General features: G+C 45.5%; 1 protein-coding gene across 2 annotated transcripts in view; it reads left to right on the plus strand.

Moving 5' to 3' along the window:
* The window catches only part of ctnna2 (catenin (cadherin-associated protein), alpha 2), a 464321-nt gene that overhangs the window by 13911 nt on the left and 431744 nt on the right, over positions 1-18666 (plus strand). Inside the window, exon 2 of one of the 2 annotated variants that reach the window (XM_057842763.1) lies at positions 9283-9389. In XM_057842763.1, coding sequence (XP_057698746.1) covers positions 9288-9389 — 102 coding nt within the window. In that variant the 5' untranslated portion in view covers positions 9283-9287. Of the gene's footprint in view, positions 1-9282; positions 9390-15857; positions 16518-18666 lie in introns of those variants that run through there. The other variant, XM_057842764.1, reaches the window with a different exon arrangement.

Raw genomic sequence — 18666 nt, forward strand, 5'->3', positions numbered from 1 at the left:
TGGAAATCATCTGTATTACTGAACTACTTTCGACAAACAATATGTAAACAAATTTCAGTTTAACATTAAATTTAATGGATTATTATTTAAAATAAAATATACTAGAAAACTAAGTACCTAAGAATGTAACATTTTCCACAGACTAATTGAATAAGCATGCTATTACCCTGTTAAAATTAGCCTGCCCTTAATGTGAACCAAGTCCACATAAGAAATGTTGATTCTTATTGATGCATTACCTCGGGTCCGGTTTTGGTTGTCCCTTTTTTTTCCTCACCATAACTCAGCAGAAGGCATTCACTGAATTCGGTAGTTTAATGACGCCTCAACCATTCACTCTCCGCCTCGTTGGCTGACAACCGCGTTAGAATTTAAGTAAGGCTGCAACAGCAAATTGATTAAATCGATTAATAAATTAGTTGCCAACAAATTTGATAATCGATTTTTGCCAGCAGCTATGAGCAGTCCTGTTTGGGTCCTTGCTTGTGTGTAGTGTGAGGTTGCGTGTGCGCGCCAGTGATTGGAGCAAGAGAGCAGGAGCTCACTGCAAACCATCAGGTTGGGTCGCTGAATCATTGCTGTTTTACGGAGTGTCGAAAGTTAGATTGTCTTTTGTGTTGTTAGATCCAGTGTGCCTCCGTCAGAGGTGAGTAAATGAAGCCAAAAGCATGTTTGTATTCTTTGTTGATGAGACGTTACGACTTAGCACGGAGCGCTAACGTAGTTGGTGATTATGCTAATCAGTGTCTTAAGTGTCCATTTGTATTGTGTTTTGGAGAAGCATATTAGCACTTGAGTTATTGTTAGATCGTAAAGTTGTCTACTTTCTTTTTATAAAGTAACCACACACAAACACAATCATATAATATCTTATAGTCTCATTTCAAAACCTCCCATTCAAACTGTAAAAGAGAGTGTGCTTTGAAATTGGATTTGGATTGTATTTATTAGGGGTGCACGATATCCATTTTTTGAAACCGATACTGATATTGATAACTTCCTTTCCTCAAAGCCAATACCGATATTGATAACCGATAATAAATATATCTTTAAAAAAAAAAAAATTATGTATATTCACCCGAGTTTTTGAACACCTGGAGGTTTAAAAAAATAATTGTGGTGGATTCAACATAGATTTGCCTTTGACCTCACCAGATTTTTCATAATGACATGAACATTACTATAATGAACAAAACAAAGACAAGAACAGTCTTGACTTCAAATAAATTGCCAATATTTTTCCAAATACATATTATTTGAGTCAATCACAATCAATTAGTCAATATAATTGAAGATGTGTTTCCTGAACAATGAGCACTGAACTAAAACAAACCCAACATTGTGCTTTGTATTGTGCTTTGTCATAACATAAAAATATTTAGTGCTACAGGAGAGGAGACTGTTGTGGTCTTGGTCCATGAAACAAACAGGGCAGCCTCATTCGCAGCTCGCGCGTCCTAGTACTCTTTTCAAACACCATCAAAGTGATTGTCATCTTTTAAGTGGCTTATTAAGATGTGTTTCTCGCCAGCCTTGCGGCACACTTGAGGGTGACGTTACAGATAGGGAGCGCTTGATTTTCAAACGCACACATCCCAATCCACCAACATGTACTGCCCAAAACAGTGCGTTCCACTTCTGCACTGCCCGACAGCGAGCTAACAATGAATGCACTTCCATAAACCCCAAGCCTTTGTCTTTTCTTGATTTTATGGGAAGAAACTCGTCTTAATATTGTGAAAGTACATCAGAAAAATACACATATTCAATACTCTATATATATATACAACAAATGCACAATACACTTATACAGTATACACAACTATTATATGTATAGCATAGCACACTAGCTTGAGGTACTAGCCTTAAGCATTAGCTGGCTTCTATAACACAACAACTTATTTGGCCAAGTGATTCCAGTATTGGGTTTCGGCCAAGAATTTTGCTTTTGGAACATCCCTTTTCAAAACTTTAACAAGTTTTATGTACAGTGGTACCTCAACATACAAAGTTGATTCATTCCAGGACCTTGTTTTTAAATCGAAATGGTCGTATGTCGAGCAGGATTTTCCCATAAGAATACATTATAATCCCATTAATTCGTTCCATAGCCCAAAAACCTACACTAAATCCTTACTAAATACTGCTGGTACTATTACAAATGTCAATTGCACATAGCAAAACAAATTATAAATAAAAATCAGAATAATAATATAATAATAATAATAATAATAATTCATGTAATAGTATAACGAATCGGGTTAAAATGTGGTGGACATTTTTTTCTGTACCTGAACGCACTGCATGGCTGATGTGACACAGAGGGAGCGGAGCGGCTGAGAGTTTACGTTCACTTTCAATGTTTTCTTGAGAACGCGTCACCTTTGGCGGTCAGGAGGCGTTTTGTGTTGGATGAGTTCTGAAATAATTGATAAAAACCTGATGAAGCTAGCGATTTCTTTGGCGATGTTACCACAATAATAATTGTCATCTTAACTTATAAAGACTGGCGAACGGTGGTCAGAGAAGGACCGTGGGGATGTATTGTTGAGCCAGTTCACGGATGCGCATCCCATGCTCATATTTTTCTATAATTTGCATCTTCATTTCAATAGTATGTGTCAAACTTTCCCTGTTTGACCATCTGTATAAACCTTTTTGAAACCTGTGTTGATTTCTCTCACAAGAAAATCTGTGTGCGTCCATCCACGGTGCTGTCATGTCGTCGTATTTTGAGCATGTCGTCGGCTGTAGAAACAAATGGCAAGTCTAATTTTACGTCGGATGTCGAAAAGATCGTGTGTCGAAGCGATTGTATGTCAAGGTACCACTGTACTTAACTGTAGTCTACAACTGTTCTATTTTAAGTCAGAAAGCTGTAATAAAATATTATTTTTGAAGGAAATAGTCATCCATTTTGTCTTCATTCTTACTTGTAACATGCCTATAACAACTTCACGGTAACTGAGAGGGTAATTGAAAAAAGTGACATCTGATTAATCGTTTATCATTCGATTAATTGGTTATAAACATAATCGTTAGTTGCAGCCCTAATTTGAATTACTTATGTTTTTCTTTCATGGAAAATGTGAATTCATCTGATCTGAATTTCATAAGGGTGATACATTAGTGTTTGTTCAGTTACTAAACAAGATGAGTCAAAACTTAAGTATAACGCCCAAAAAAAAAAAAAAAAAAAACATTTCTTGCTCTCTAATTTTAAATATAAAAAATTGTGGCTCTCGGAGTGGCTCTTTGGGCAATCAAGGTTACTGATCCTTCGTGTAGACAGGACACAAGCAAATCTGTGATTCGTGCATTAGCATACGATCACAGTACATGTCTATAACATTGGTGAAATAGCATTAACATCTTCAAAGTTATTTGTAATATCTCTACAAAAACACACAAGAATGTAAAACAATTATTTCATGATTTTATGTAATGTGAATCATTTTTTAAACTTTATTATGTACTTTTATAATCTTTTCTGCATTTGAAGAGCGCCCTGATAGTGGTAAGAAATTACAGTGTGTACATAAATAAACAACCAGATCACAGTGCCATTGAGCAAGACATACAAGTAAACCAGAGTGAGGTCATGGTACTCAATGGTAAGCAGGAGAAGAACTTTCTTCTCCACAGAATACAGCTTTTGTTTGCTCTTTAGCATTCAATTACTTTTCAATATAATTTATCCTTTAAAAACATCTTTACAAAAACACGTTATGAATGTCTAGGGGAAGATTAGGGTGTACTGTAACCCCCTGTTAAAAAAAAGGAAGCAAATATTTTGTGACATACAAAGCCATAAACATTTTGTTATACAAAGCCAATAGAGCGCTCACACTCATCAAAAGAACAGCAAATTAAACCGTTTAATATAAACCTCAGATGTTCCAAGCATACAAGCGATGAAATAATATGCTGCTATCTTGTTAAAACTTTTCTTGCCAAATTTCCACTTCTTCCATTGTAACTCACTGTTCTTAGAATTACCACTGTTGGCGGGCCTGGCCCAAATCTCGCAAACGTTTCCCACATTCTTTAGAACAGCCCTCGCCTCTTTGGCATGGGAAGCAAACTGGTCCGGTCCCAGCTGGCTCATTCTACAGTAAAAGTGCTTTCTGTAGAAACACATCCCCACAGCAAAAACAACCTGTTACCACCACGCCAGCTGTTCAGTTCTCACATTACAAGTATTACTCCAGCACCGTTGAGAAATTTTTTAAATTTGGGCATGAAAACGACGTTCTTTTTTTATTTTATTTTATTTTTTTTTTAATTACTAAACTGTTTTGATTTATTAATATCACCTTCTTTTCACCTTGTAAATGTGTTGCTTCATCAGTGTCTTTCTTCAACACTTTTATTTTTGGTCTTTACAGTTTTAACAAGACCAATAAACTCTGTGAGTCTGAGTCCCTCTCCGCCGGAATTGACACTGGTCAACAAAAAAATTTGTTGCATTGACGCAAACACTTGTTCTAACACATTTTTTTCTAATCCAAATCATAGTTTTTTTTTTGTCTGTAAGCAATATGTTTTTGCAAATAAATATTCAATTTTTTTAGGCAATGCAAAATCATTGGAACACAATATGTTATACCATTTTTTAGACAACTGCAGACACAAAAGACCAGAGGACTGCACCTCTGCCAAAGCACTACAATATGTAAAAGTCAGTCATCTGTGATAAGCTAATGTCAGAAAAATGTATATAACTATTCAAACGATTGAAAGTTTAACTAGTATTCAGTGAATATACAGTGGGGCAAATAAGTATTTAGTCAACCACCAATCATGCAAGTTCACCTACTTGAAAAGATTAGAGAGGCCTGTAATTGTCAACATGGGTAAACCTCAACCATGAGAGACAGAATGTGGAAAAAAACAGAAAATCACATTGTTTGATTTTTAAAGAATTTATTTCCAAATTAGAGTGGAAAATAAGTATTTGGTCACCTACAAACAAGCAAGATTTCTGGCTGTCAAAGAGGTCTAACTTCTTCTAACGAGGTCTAACGAGGCTCCACTCGTTACCTGTATTACTGGCACCTGTTTTAACTCATTATCGGTATAAAAGACACCTGTCCACCACGTCAGTCACACTCCAAACTCCATTATGGCCAAGACCAAAGAGCTGTCGAAGAACACCAAAAACAAAATTGTAGACCTGCACCACGCTGGGAAGACTGCATCTGCAATAGGTAAAACGCTTGGTGTAAAGAAATCAACTGTGGGAGCAATTATTAGTAAATGGAAGACACACAAAACCACTGATAATCTCCCTCGATCTGGGGCTTCATGCAAGATCTCACCCCGTGGCGTCAAAATGATAACAAGAACGGTGAGCAAAAATCCCAGAACCACACGGGGGGGCGTAGTGAATTGGGGACGTAGTGAATGACCTACAGAGAGCTGGGACCACAGAAACAAAGGCTACTATCAGTAACCCAATGCGCCGCCACTGATTCAAATCCTGCACTGCCAGATGTGTCACCCCGCTGAAGAAAGTAAACGTCCAGGCCCATCTGCAGTTCGCTAGAGAGCATTTGGATGATCCAGAAGAGGACTGGAAGAATGTGTTATGGTCAGATGAAACCAAAATAGAACTTTTTGGTAGAAACACAGGTTCTCGTGTTTGGAGGAGAAAGAATACTGAATTGCATCCGAAGAGCACCATACCCACTGTGAAACACTGGGGTGGAAACATCATGCTTTGGGACTGTCTTTCTGCAAAGGAACCAGGACGACTGATCTGTGTAAAGGAAAGAATGAATGGGGCCATGTATCGAGAGATTTGAGTGAAAATCTCCTTCCATCAGCAAGGGCATTGAAGATGAGACGTTGCTGGGTCTTTCAGCATGACAATGATCCCAAACACACAGCCAGGGCAACAAAGGAGTGGCTTTGTGAGAATCATTTCAAGGTCCTGGAGTGTCCTAGCCAGTCTCCAGATCTCAACCCCATAGAAAATCTGTGGAGGAAGTTGAAAGTCCGTGTTGCCCAACAACAGCCCCAAAGCATCACCGCTCTAGAGGAGATCTGCATGGAGGAATGGGCCAAAATACCAGCAACAGTGTGTGAAAAGCTTGTGAAGAGTTACAGAAAATGTTTGGCCTCTGTTATTGCCAACAAAGGATACATAACAAAGTATTGAGATGAACTTTTGGTTTTGACCAAATACTTATTTTTCCACCATGATTTGCAAATAAATTCTTTGAAAATCAAACAATGTGATTTTGTTTTTTTGTCCCACATTCTGTGTCTCATGGTTGAGGTTTTTCCATGTTGACAATTACATGCCTCTGTAATATTTTCAAGTGGGAGAACTTGCACAGTTAGTGGTTGACTAAATATTTATTTGCCCCACTGTAAATGAGGAATTTTTGTAACAATAAAGTAAATGTAGTAAATGGTTGAACATACTGTAGAAGAAAAGTATTTCAAGCTTTTTTGTCTTTTTATGGGTTACCATCAGAAATACTCGACAAGTTCCAGCACATCTAAACTCTGCAGGCTGCCTACTCTGAGATGCACCACCACATCACTCCTGTACTCCATAACTCCACAGGATGTTCATCCCCCAGCCAATCCACTTTAAAACTCCTTCTCTTGACCCACAAATCCCTCCACAATCTTGCCCCTCCTTACCTGACTGAATCCTACCCCCACCCTCTCATGCCAACTTACCGCCCCCACCCCCATCCAGACAAAGTACAAAACCTGGGATGACAGGGCCTTCTTCGTTGCTGTCCCTACCCTCTGGAATGCACTCCCACAAACCATCACAGACCCACCCCCTGGCTTACCATCTTAAAAAACTGCTGAAAACTACTTTTTACTTAATCCTTATGATAACCTCATGTCATTTTATCTATGCATTCATTAATTTACTTTCTCTGAATCAATTATTTTGTTCATGTGTAGTCATTTTAAATAATGACAATGTACTAATCACAATTTATACTAATCTGTGCTTTGTTTTTTTCATTGTTCTTTTTTTATACTTTGAACAATAAATGGATTTTTTATCCTGTTACAAAGTTGAATTGTCACAAAAACACATATTTGATGTGAACAAAATGGGACTCATGCTCTAGGTTGTAGACAATTTGTAGTTAACAAACAATCATAGCATGTAGTTGACTCAAATTAAGCACACTGGTGAACGATAACTGCTGTGGGAAGAACCTAAGAGAACATGGTGTATCATCATGTACAGTACTTGTTTATGAAAAGAGAACAAATGCTTTTTCAAATGCCTTTGACTCGGTCTGACAGAAAGTCGGAGTGGATGTGCAAAGTTTATTTTGGTGGTCTCCCGTGCTTCGAACTTGACTCAATGCTGTACAAACAATAGTGGCATCAAGTCCCCAACAGCAGCCTCGGACTCAGAACACCTTCCAAATCTCCCAGGATTGTAAACATTTTTCGCCGTTGCTCTCCTTCATGACGCATCACCCAGTCCCACTTTATGTGTCGTGATTTGTCGGTCCAGATGGGACTACGGTGGAAATCCAATTGAAAACTTTTAATTACATTGTGTTAAATTGTGCTGGTATATAACTAAATTTGCCTTGCCTTAAACCAGACCAGACTGACTTGTCATTTATCTTGTAAATGTCAAAAGTCAGGCTGGCTTACCAGCCTGACATAGTAGCTCACCAGGGATGGAAATTTGCCATTTAAGAATTTTAGTACAGTTGTCACAATACTAAAAGTAACTCAAACCTATGAAAAACCTTTTTATATTGTTCTAAATAGTCTTTGTAATGTTTTAAAATAATAATAATAAGCTTCTTTTTTAACCGTAATTTTTCAAAATAATACATTTTAGATCTTAAGTTACAGCCATATTTTTGCGCAAGGCTATTATGCCTTCAGAATCTGCTCTCAACCCATGGAAACTTGCAAGACACTTCCAGGTCAACTGTGAACCATTTAGGGTTCAGTGTTTTGGTCAAGGACACCTTGACAGTGGGCAGTTGCTAACCTACCCACTCTACCAACTTTGCCACAGCCGCTTATAATGTCTTTATATATGGTTCACATTTAATGTTGATTACGATCGGTCATATTACACATACCATATTTTTCGGACTACAAGTCGCACCTGAGTATAAGTCGCACCAGCCATAAAATGCCCAACGAAGAGGAAAAAACATATATGAGTCTCACCGGAGTATAAGTCGCATTTTTTGGGGGGAAATTTACTTGATAAAATCCAACACATACAAAGGATATGGCATCTTGAAAGGCAATTTAATATAAAATGCAATATAGAACAAAATGCTGAATAAGTGTACAGTAAGACGTTACGTGATGCATGAACAATGAAATGCGAATATACTGTCCTCACCAGGACGCTACGGCTTGGTCCTGGCTATACAGCGAGCTAAACTCCCAAATGACGATGCTAGACGTCCGTATAATTTGCTGAATTCATTTCGTCCTCGATACCAAACCGGTTCACATCAAGGTAAATAAATGATAATTAGGTGCTATTACAGCAATGACACAAATGGTTAGCATGCGTTCGCTAGCATTAGCACATCGTTGAAACAACCACACAACTGGCTCTAAGTGTCCGATCGCGGGTAGAAAACACACAACAACAACAGAGAAGATGATACACACAGGCATTGCCTCTGTAGAGATATTTTACAAGCATAAACAATGAACATAGGCTCGCAGCCGTGTTTCTGTCTCGCTAACTCACCCACTCACTCAGAGCTGCTTAGCTGTCCGTCTTCTTCTGGCGTGTGAGCGCTCTTCTTCGTATAAACAAGTGCGAGTGCGCCCCCACGTGGGCGTGAAAGCGCCACAAACTAAAAGCATGCATTTCAATATAAAAAAGTCAATAATACAATTGAACACACATTGACAAAGGCAGAACGCGAACGTGGCCATAGCTATTAAGAGTTATTCAGATAACTATAGCATAAAGAACATGCTAACAGGTTTACCAAACCATCGGTGTCACTCCAAAACAGCAAAACATGTGAAATCATATCATAATGTGTTAATCATTTCACACATAAGTCGCTCCTGAGTATAAGTCACACCCCCAGTCAAACTATGAAAAAAACTGTGACTTATAGTCCGAAAAATACGGTACGTGAAAGTATGGATTTAATGTACACCGTTGCAATATGTACTGTGTATTGCACATGCCAACGTTTGGTATAGCCCTTATACTTGTGTAAAAAAAACATCTTTTATCTCACTGCAACATCTAGCTTCATTACTCTTACATCTACTTTTGACTTTTGACAGAGACCATGACGACTGCCACATCCCCAATCTTGTTGAAATGGGACCCAAAGAGTCTTGAAATCCGCACGCTGACTGTGGAGCGACTTCTGGAGCCCCTTGTTACACAGGTAAGTCCTGAAAACTCATGATGCAAATGCCACAAACACATTTTCAAAACTGGATTTTTAACACTTGTTTGCTATAAAGGTGATATTGAAATGAAATTCTGAAAATGTAATTGTTTTCTATTTACATAAAAATAGCAGTTGACCTTATCTCCTGCCTTTCAACAAACGATAAACAGTGTTAAAAAAACAACAACAATATAGTAAATATACATTGTATACATTAAATCCAGTACACTAAGCCTGTTTCTACCCATCACTTCTGTTTTTTTTTTTTTCTTCTCCTTGGAATTCATTCTGATAACTTTTTTTTAAAGTCTTATGTGAAATAGTTTCAGACAATTTAGTCAATTCATGAATTGTATAACTGAAAGGCATTTCAGGCTTTTCCCTGAACTGCTCAAGTGAATTAATTGCTTCATTGTGCCTCGCAGTAAAAGTGTGATTCTAGAATAAGGATGACAGTGTGATACTACAAGTACAACGGTCATCTATTTCAGTAAATAAACTGGATGTGTTTAAATATGAATGCAGCACTGTTGATGTCTTTTGCATCACTGGGATTATTCATTGTGGTTAGATTACATAAAAGGTGGCTTCTGGGTGGCAGGCAAGCAGTCTCTTCATGTTATGATGCTTCCATGGCACTCATATATTTTTTAAAGCATCTCCAAAAAACTTCAAACAGGTTCACAGCTGTTGTACCAATGGACTAAGCTACACTTGACCTCTATGTCTTGTCTGGCATGGCATTACACGCAAAACATGAAAAAGGAAAGCAAATTAGAGTTAATAATTTGGATGCTTACTGAGCTGAAAGTTGACAATATGAAGTATGCGGAGGTGTTGCAAGATTTGCAGGGGTCTCGGATGACTTCGGGCCTGACTTTGTTTCGTCTTTTGTTTTCATGTGAGACCCCGGAGAGTTCTATTTCATCCCTGCTAACCGCCAGAGGCGGTGCTGAAAGCACTGAATGATCCCTTCGCGCATCCGCAGTGCGAGTATTAATACCAAAAAAGTCACCTGTGACCCCAGGTTGACCTTCTGCCGGGGTATAAGTTCCGGCGTCAACCTCGTACCAGCCCCTTTTTTCTTCTCGCGTGGCAGTTGCTACTTGTGTCGCGTATAGCCTTGTTTGACTTTGAGTCGGAGCTGCGGGTTCGCCCTCCTAAGGCTGCGTCACTCTATTGGCAATCGGGAAGTCTTGGGCTTTTTTCTTGTTTCGTTTTCCGGACTTGGGACTACTGCCGACCCGCGCCGGTGACGGCTTCGTGCGCGACCCCTCTCCCGGCCGGCGGCGTCTGTGTTGGGTGAGTGATCACGGCTGGCTCGCTGTTTGCGCGGCCGCCGGCTCCGTTCGCCCGTTTGATTGTCCCCGCCGGCGTGTTGCTCGACCGCCGCGTCGGCTTCCGTGCCGCCCTGTTTGGCCGCGCGCGGGCATTCGCCGTGTGGCGTCGCTTTTCCGCCGCTTGTGGGCGATCGGTCGCTGGCCAACCTGTGGTTAGCCTTTTTCGCTAGCTTACCTGTGGTTAGCCTTTTTCGCTAGCTTACCCGTGGTTAGCCTTTTTCGCTAGCTTACCCGTGGTTAGCCTTTTTCGCTAGCTTACCAGTGGTTAGCATTTTTGCCAGCTTGCCTGCGCTTGCCGTGTAGGTGCCGTTCGCGCCACCTTCCCTCGGCTCGCTGTTTTCACGGTCGCGTCGCTATGGAGGGCTCTCACTGCTGTGTGGCTTGCGGTTCCCTCCTTGGGCCGTCCGACACCCTGAACCGGTGTGCGGCTTGCCGTGGGCTATCTGACAACCCACGCGGGGGGTTTGCGGATGTTTGTTCGTCCCCCTCCCCCGTCGTGCTCGGGGGCCCGTCCGCATCTGAGACGCGGCCCCCTTCTGGGCTTAGGCGCTCGAAGCTTCGCGGTCCTTCGGCTCCTCCGTCCGGCCCCCGTCCGAAGAGATCGAAAGTTGACGAGGCTGAGTTGCGGTCTCTATTGGGTGACCGTCCCCCGGGTGACTCAGCGGCTGCTTTTGACCCGCGTTTGCCTGGCATGCCCGACCTTGACCTGGAGGCCGATGCCGTCTCGCTGGCGGCTTCGGCTTTCATGTTCCATGATGACGTGGGTGAGTCGGCGTTTGTGCCTTCGGAGCTCGGCTCCTCGTCCTCTGCGCTGGGCTCGTCAGCCGGCTCCCCTGACGCTTCCATACTGGCGGTGCTGCGCGGCGCGTTGGCGCGTCTACAGCTGGACTTGCCTCAACGGCCCGCTTCGGCGCCGGCGAGCGCATTTTTTCGGCACCAGCGGTCCGCCCCGAATTTTGCGGTCCCTGCTTCGGCCGACTTTGTTAGGGAGCTCCATGCGGGCTGGAGGGATCCGGCGGCTCTCTCTCGTCTTTCGGCCGATGGTCGGGCTCTGGCGGCCATGCATGATCCGGCCGCTGTGGGCCTGGACCGCATGCCGGGTGTTGAGCCCGCCATTGCATCCCTCATCGTGTCCCCTGAGGAGTCTCTCCGCCCGGTTGTGCGGTGCCCTCAGCCACAGGGTCGGCTGACGGATGAACTCGTTCTCCGGGCCTATGGTGCCGGTGCGCGTGCTGGGCGCATCGGTAATTCCATGGCTCACCTCTTGTTGGCCCTCTCGGCGTCCTTGCCCGAGAGCGGTGCTGACACCTCTGCCGTGGGCTTCTGCGACGCGGCGTTGCACGCGTTCGCCCTGGTGACGCGGGAGCTCGGGCGGACGATGTCCTATCTTGTGCAGGCTCGTCGTCAGGTGTGGCTTGCTCAGTGCCCCCTGACTGAGCCTGCCCGGAGGACGCTCCGTGACGTTCCGGTTGAACCCGGCCATCTTTTTGGCTCGGCGGCGGTGTCTGCCTTGGAGAGGACTATTTCGGCCCGTGCGACCAGGCAACAGCTGTCGGGCCTGCGTCGGGGCTCCACTCCTGCAGGTGGGCTGGGGGCTCCCTCTGCTGGTTTTCGTCCTCGCCGTACGGCGCACCTTTCCCCTGATGGGGGCTATGGTGCCCAGCCAGCCTCCCGGCATTCAGCCGATTCCTTTCGTGACCCCGCCCGCTTGCCTCCACGTCGGGCGCAGGCGGGGCCTCCCGCCCGCCAGCCCCCCAGGGCCCGTCGGGGCCGGAGGGGCAGGGACTGAGGCCGTTGGGCCGGCCGTCTGATTTTTTTTCCCACCAGCAGCTCAGGTACTGGGCTGCTCGAGTTTCGGACCCCTGGGTGATATCCACCTTGACCCATGGGTACGTGCTCCAGTTCCGACGCCGGCCCCCCGTGTCCCGCCGGGTCCGGGTGACTACTGTCTCGGACCCGGCTCTGGCTCTGGCTCTGAGCCGGGAGCTGTCTTCTCTCCTGGCCATGGGGGCCATCGAGCCTGTGGATCCCCGGGCTTGCCCCCGGGGTTTTTACTCAACTTATTTTCTGGTTCCGAAGAAGACCGGCGGTTTTCGGCCGGTTCTGGATTTGCGGGGCCTCAATCAGTACCTGAAGGTACTTCCGTTCCGCATGTTGACCGTCGCGGAGGTATTGCGGGTGGTCGCCCGGGGGGAGTGGTTCACCTCCGTGGACCTGAAGGACGCCTACTTTCATGTGCCGGTCGCTCCTCGCCACAGGCGGTTTCTCCGCTTCGCCTACAGGGGTCGCCACTGGCAGTTCAGGGTGCTCCCCTTCGGGCTCTCCCTTTCCCCGAGGGTGTTCACCCGTGTTGTGCGGGCTGGTCTGGCTCCCCTCCAGTCGGTGGGCATGAAGATTCTGCCCTACCTCGTCGACTGGCTGCTGTGTGCGCCGTCGCGCGCTCAGGCGTACGGCGATACGGCAGTCCTTCTTGCCCACGTGGATCGCTTGGGCATCAGGGTGAATTTGGGGAAGTCGTGTCTGGTTCCTTCCCAGCAGGCGACCTTCCTCGGGGTGTCTCTGGACTCGGTGGCCATGTTGGCTCGACCGTCGTCCCGTCGGGTGGAGGCCGCTCTTCGCCTCCTCTCGCATTTTCCGGTGGGTCAGGTACGTCCGTATCTGACCTTTCTGCGTCTTTTGGGCGTGCTGACGTCCCTGACCGCGGTCGTGCCCCTTGGTCTTCTCTTCTTGCGCCCCCTGCAGCGGTGGCTGAATGGCTTTCGCCTGGACGCCAGGCGGCACCGGCGACGGTTACTGAGAGTCTCCGGCCGGTGCGCGGTGGCCTTGGCGCCGTGGAGGAACGGGGCTTTCTTGTTGGAGGGCGTTCCATTGGGGGTTGCCCCAGTCCGTCGCGAGGTGGTCACTACGGACGCCAGTCGCTTGGGATGGGGTGCCGTCTGGCAGCGCAGGGCTGCTCGGGGCAGCTGGTCTCTGCGGGACCACGCTGTCCACATCAACGTCCTGGAGCTGCGTGCGGTTCACCTGGCTCTCCGGCACTTTTACCCTTTCCTACGGGGAAGGCACGTGCTGGTGCGTTCAGACAACGCTGCCGCCGTGTACCACATCAACCACCAGGGGGGCACGAGGTCCGCTCATCTCTTGGAGGCCTCCCGCCGTCTTCTTGTGTGGGCGGCCCCTCGTCTTGCGAGTCTGCGGGCCGCCTATCTTCCCGGCCAGTTGAACCGTCTGGCGGACTCCTTGTCCCGCCGTCACCTCCCGCCGGGGGAGTGGCGCCTCCATCCCGAGGTGGTGCGCGCGATTTGGGGAGTTTTCGACCAAGCCGAGGTGGACCTCTTCGCCTCCCGGGAGTCGGCCCATTGCCCTCTCTGGTTTTCCCTGGGGGAGCGCTCCAGCCCTCTCGGTCAGGACGCGCTGCCCCACCCCTGGCCGAGGGTCCTGCTCTACGCCTTCCCGCCGCTCCCTCTGATCTGGCTGACGCTTCGGAGGGTGTCTTTGGAGGGGCACTCATTGCTGCTGGTGGCCCCCTTCTGGCCGGCTCGCCTATGGTTTCCCCTGCTGCGCAGCCTGTGTGTCGGCGAGCCTTGGTGCCTCCCCGAGAGGCGGGATCTACTGTCCCAGTTGGGGGGCCAGTTATGGCATCCCGATCCTCGCCGTCTCCGCCTGCACGTCTGGCCGCTGAGGGGACCGACTCGCTGTTTGACGCCTGCTCGAGTTCAGTCAGGCGGACGCTTTTGAACGCCCGGGCGCCCTCCACCCGGCTGCAGTACGCTGGCCGGTGGAGGTTGTTCGTGAAGTGGTGCGGGGACCGTGGGGATGACCCGGTGAGTTGTTCTGTCCCCACTGTTCTGGACTTCTTACAGTCCCTACTTGATATTGGTCGCTCTCCGTCCACCCTCAAGGTCTACGTCGCTGCCATCTCTGCTCATCACGCCAAGGTCTCTGGTGGATCTGTGGGGAACCACGGCCTGGTCGCTACATTCCTCAAGGGGGCTCTGAGGCTCCACCCCCGCAGGTGTCCTCGCGCCTCGGTCTGGGATCTGCAGCTGGTGCTTGACAGCTTGTGCCGCCCCCCCTTCGAGCCTATGGATGCGGCTGGGCCTCAGTGGGTCGCCCGCAAGGCGGCGTTCCTGCTGGCCGTTGCCTCTGCTAAGCGGGTTGGCGAACTGCACGCACTCTCGGTTAGCCCGTCGTGCATATTTTGGCACCCCGAGGGTTCAGGTGTCACACTGTGGCCTAACGTTGCGTTTATGCCCAAGGTGTTGGCTGGCTCCCGTTGCAATCGTCCCTTACGCCTTGCTCGTTACCGCCCCCGCCTGGGGAGGGTGGGAGCAGACCGGAGCTGTTGTGCCCGGTGAGGGCCCTGAGGCTTTATGTGGACTCCACGGCAAGTTTTCGTAGGTCGTCCCAACTTTTTGTCTGCTACGGGGCACGTGGTCGGGGCTCTGCCCTCTCCAAGCAGCGCCTCTCTCATTGGGTCGTTGATACTATTTCTTACTCCTATCAGATGGCTTGTCGCCCCCTGCCGTCGGGTGTGCGCTGTCACTCTACCAGGGGCGTGGCCACATCCTGGGCTGCCCTGAAAGGGGTGCCTCTGGAGGACATCTGTGCCGCCGCCTCATGGTCGGCGCCTGGCACCTTCTTCAGGTTCTACTGTTTGGACGTCACCTCTCCCCACCCGCTGGGTGCGGTCTTCGGATCGGAGGGGACTTCCCTGTGAGGTTTGTGTCTGTTTCTTCGTGACCCCGCTGTTATTGGTCATTCAGTGCTTTCAGCACCGCCTCTGGCGGTTAGCAGGGATGAAATAGAACGAAAGTTACGTATGTAACTACGGTTCTATGAATCCCGAATGACCGCCAGAGCGTTCCGTCACTCAGAATCCTCGTGCCACACGCGAGAAGGTTCTGTAGGGGCTGGTACGAGGTTGACGCCGGAACTTATACCCCGGCAGGAGGTCAACCTGGGGTCACAGGTGACTTTTTTGGTATTAATACTCGCACTGCGCATGCGCGAAGGGATCATTCAGTGCTTTCAGCACCGCCTCTGGCGGTCATTCGGGATTCATAGAACCGTAGTTACATACGTAACTTTCGATATTTTTTCATGAAGTTTTGCAAAAATTAGTTTTAGTAGTGCCACTGCAGGCCAAAAGATGAATGTCTATGGGTTAGCTCTGCTGCTGAAACAGATGATTCCAAAATATGACTCATAGATGGTTACCGGCAAATCAAGTAAATCGTGCTTTGGAAATCTTATTCCATCTGTCTCTTTATTCTGTAACATTGTTCTTTGCTGCTGCCTTTCTTGCCCGGGTTTGCCTTGAAAATAGTTATTTCCATCTTAATAAAATTTGAAAAATAAAATCTTAGGATTGAAGGGGGAAGTTTCTTTAATAGCATTTTGTTATGTGGTTGGCAATTTCCTTTTATTATCTTAAATTCTTACATATTCATTGACTATTTTGAAGAGTATTTTCCTCTCTCTCACTTCTTTCTCCACAACCATTGTAAAATCAAGTGTTAAATCTTGTAAGCCAAAATATGTATGATGATAACTTTGCAAAACCAAATGGATTAATCTGATGAGCAAGAGCTTTGCCCTAATTCCGCCACTTGGATGGAATCTACATTATTACCATATTTTGTGACGTGCAATCTCTCTGCTGTAGCATCCTTTTTTGAGAGATCGCAGTGAGAAAGAACTTTCAAAGCATTTCTGTTTTTTAACAGGCTATGTCACCACTGGATTTTAAAAAAAAACATTTTTTAGAATGGATTCATTAATGGTAAGTACTCACCCCATCATTTTCACGGTAACAATTTTTGGCTGGTGTCAGAGATCATGTGTCAAGTATTAGGGCTGTGTCTTCCAAATGAATAAGAATCATTTAAATGTTCTTTGCAAATACAGCAGTTGACTCACAAGATTAATTTATTTTAAAGGGTTCAGGATCACGCTGAAGTCACTGTCATCACATTTTGAAAGACACACTGTACTTTTCCCTGAAAGCTACTTTCAAACATAATGTACCGGAGCATTACTGGGTAATGTGACCTAGAATCTACCCAGCTTTGGGGTTTCAGACAAGGAAGTGAACCGGTACTTGGCTGGGCTTATAGTAGAGGGCAATGTAGTATTACTTACCCATTTCAGCAGCTTTCACGTACACATTAATTTACTGTACCGATCAGACACATTAATTTGAAAAAGACGAGACTGAACAATGACAGGTCCTCAATCATGTTTATTTAAGAAATAATAATACAAAAAATATGCTACAGACACGTGCTATGCCTTTGATCAGCCACACAGTCCTCCGCTGTCTCTTTCAAATGTTGCAGAGTCTCTTCCTAATCCCTAAGATTGGCAAACAGTTGTCCGATTTATTTTGTTAATAAATTGGTTAATAACCTTTTTTGTTTGCTACTTGTCAAATTTTGTTATTTTGTTTTAGGGTTACAAAAAATGAGGATTGTAGTGTAGTGTGCTGTAGTCACATAACGGCTACGTCATCAACCTCTGCGCTCTGAAGTGGAACATTACCCAAAGACATAGAACGAGCCGGTAATGTACTGGACCTATGTGTGAAGCTGTGCCCCAATGCAGAGTTCGCATATTCTGAGTGTGTATTTGAAGGACAGTTACATCACAAGACTACGCTAAGGCCTATCTCAGTCCATTCAAACTTGGAGGATGGTCCTCTCACGCACTCATAATGGATCCTCCTTGTTGGCCGATTTGAGGCAATTTTGGGGGATGCAAAGCTTACACGCTTTGCCTACAGCTGTATTCCAGAATCCATTTCATGCTGCTGTCACAGCTCTAAGATATCATCGCAACCCTTAAAAGACCTGCAACATGAAGCAGTTATCATAGAATCCCAAAATTTGAAAAATAAGGTCCTAATGAAACCTTTTTTTCAAATTTGTAAAAAGAAAAGTCAAAATGAATATGTGTGTAAAGCGCTCTAATATCTATAACCCTTGCTAAATCCTGTTTTTTTTTTTCCTCATGGAACCTGCAGATGCGTGTGTTGACTTGCATCCATTTAAAAAAATTTTTTTTAAAAGAAATGTCAAAATTCTGAATTAGTCTCAAAATCATGAAATTGTAGGTGTATCAAATGTGATACATTTGGCAATAAAGGGTTAAATAGCAGCATCTACTGGCGACATGACTTATAAATGAAAGAATTCAAATTTCATCTACATTTTTTCTGTCACCAACACCATACATTAAACCGAAACCCCAAATTTTGGTTAAAACGTAACTATTGGTGCTTACTAATGGTTAGCTTGATGCTGTAAAAGTGCTGTTTAGCTGTTGCTTAAAAGATATAGCTCATTCTATTGTATTTTATTTGACCAAAAAAAAAAAAAGAAAATCGAAAAAAAAAATCCATTTTAGATTATTCAACCAGGAAATACACCAAAGTCTAGACCGTGGGTGTAAAACCGGTCCTCAAAGGGCCGCAGTGGGTGCAGGATTTGACTCCAACCAAACAAGATGAATACCTTTTCTCCAATCTGGTGGCTTACACGTGTAATCAGCTGATTGCAGTAAGGTGCTGCTTGGTGCTGCTTGTTTTAGAAAAAAACCTTATTGGTTGAAATGTCTGTGCTGGATCTGTTGGAACAAAGACCAGGACCCACTGCGGCCCTTTGTGGAATCGGTTTGACACCCCTGGTCTAGACGATCCCTATTTGGTAACCAGAGAGGATCCTCTGCCAAATATTTCCATCAGGGTCCTCCTCCACTGGAGCAGGACGCAGCCTAGAAGGGTGCAAACTCTGAATTGGGGCAAAGCTTAGGGCGCAGGCTGATCTGTGCGGCGTCTTCAGTGATGCGGACTCTGTATCGGTCAGTCGTGGTGAAGAAGGTGCTGAGCCAAAATGCGAAGCTCTCTATTTATCTATGTTCCTGCCCTGACCAAT

This window comes from Corythoichthys intestinalis, chromosome 8 (genome assembly GCF_030265065.1).
Source record: "Corythoichthys intestinalis isolate RoL2023-P3 chromosome 8, ASM3026506v1, whole genome shotgun sequence".
NCBI lineage: Eukaryota > Metazoa > Chordata > Actinopteri > Syngnathiformes > Syngnathidae > Corythoichthys > Corythoichthys intestinalis.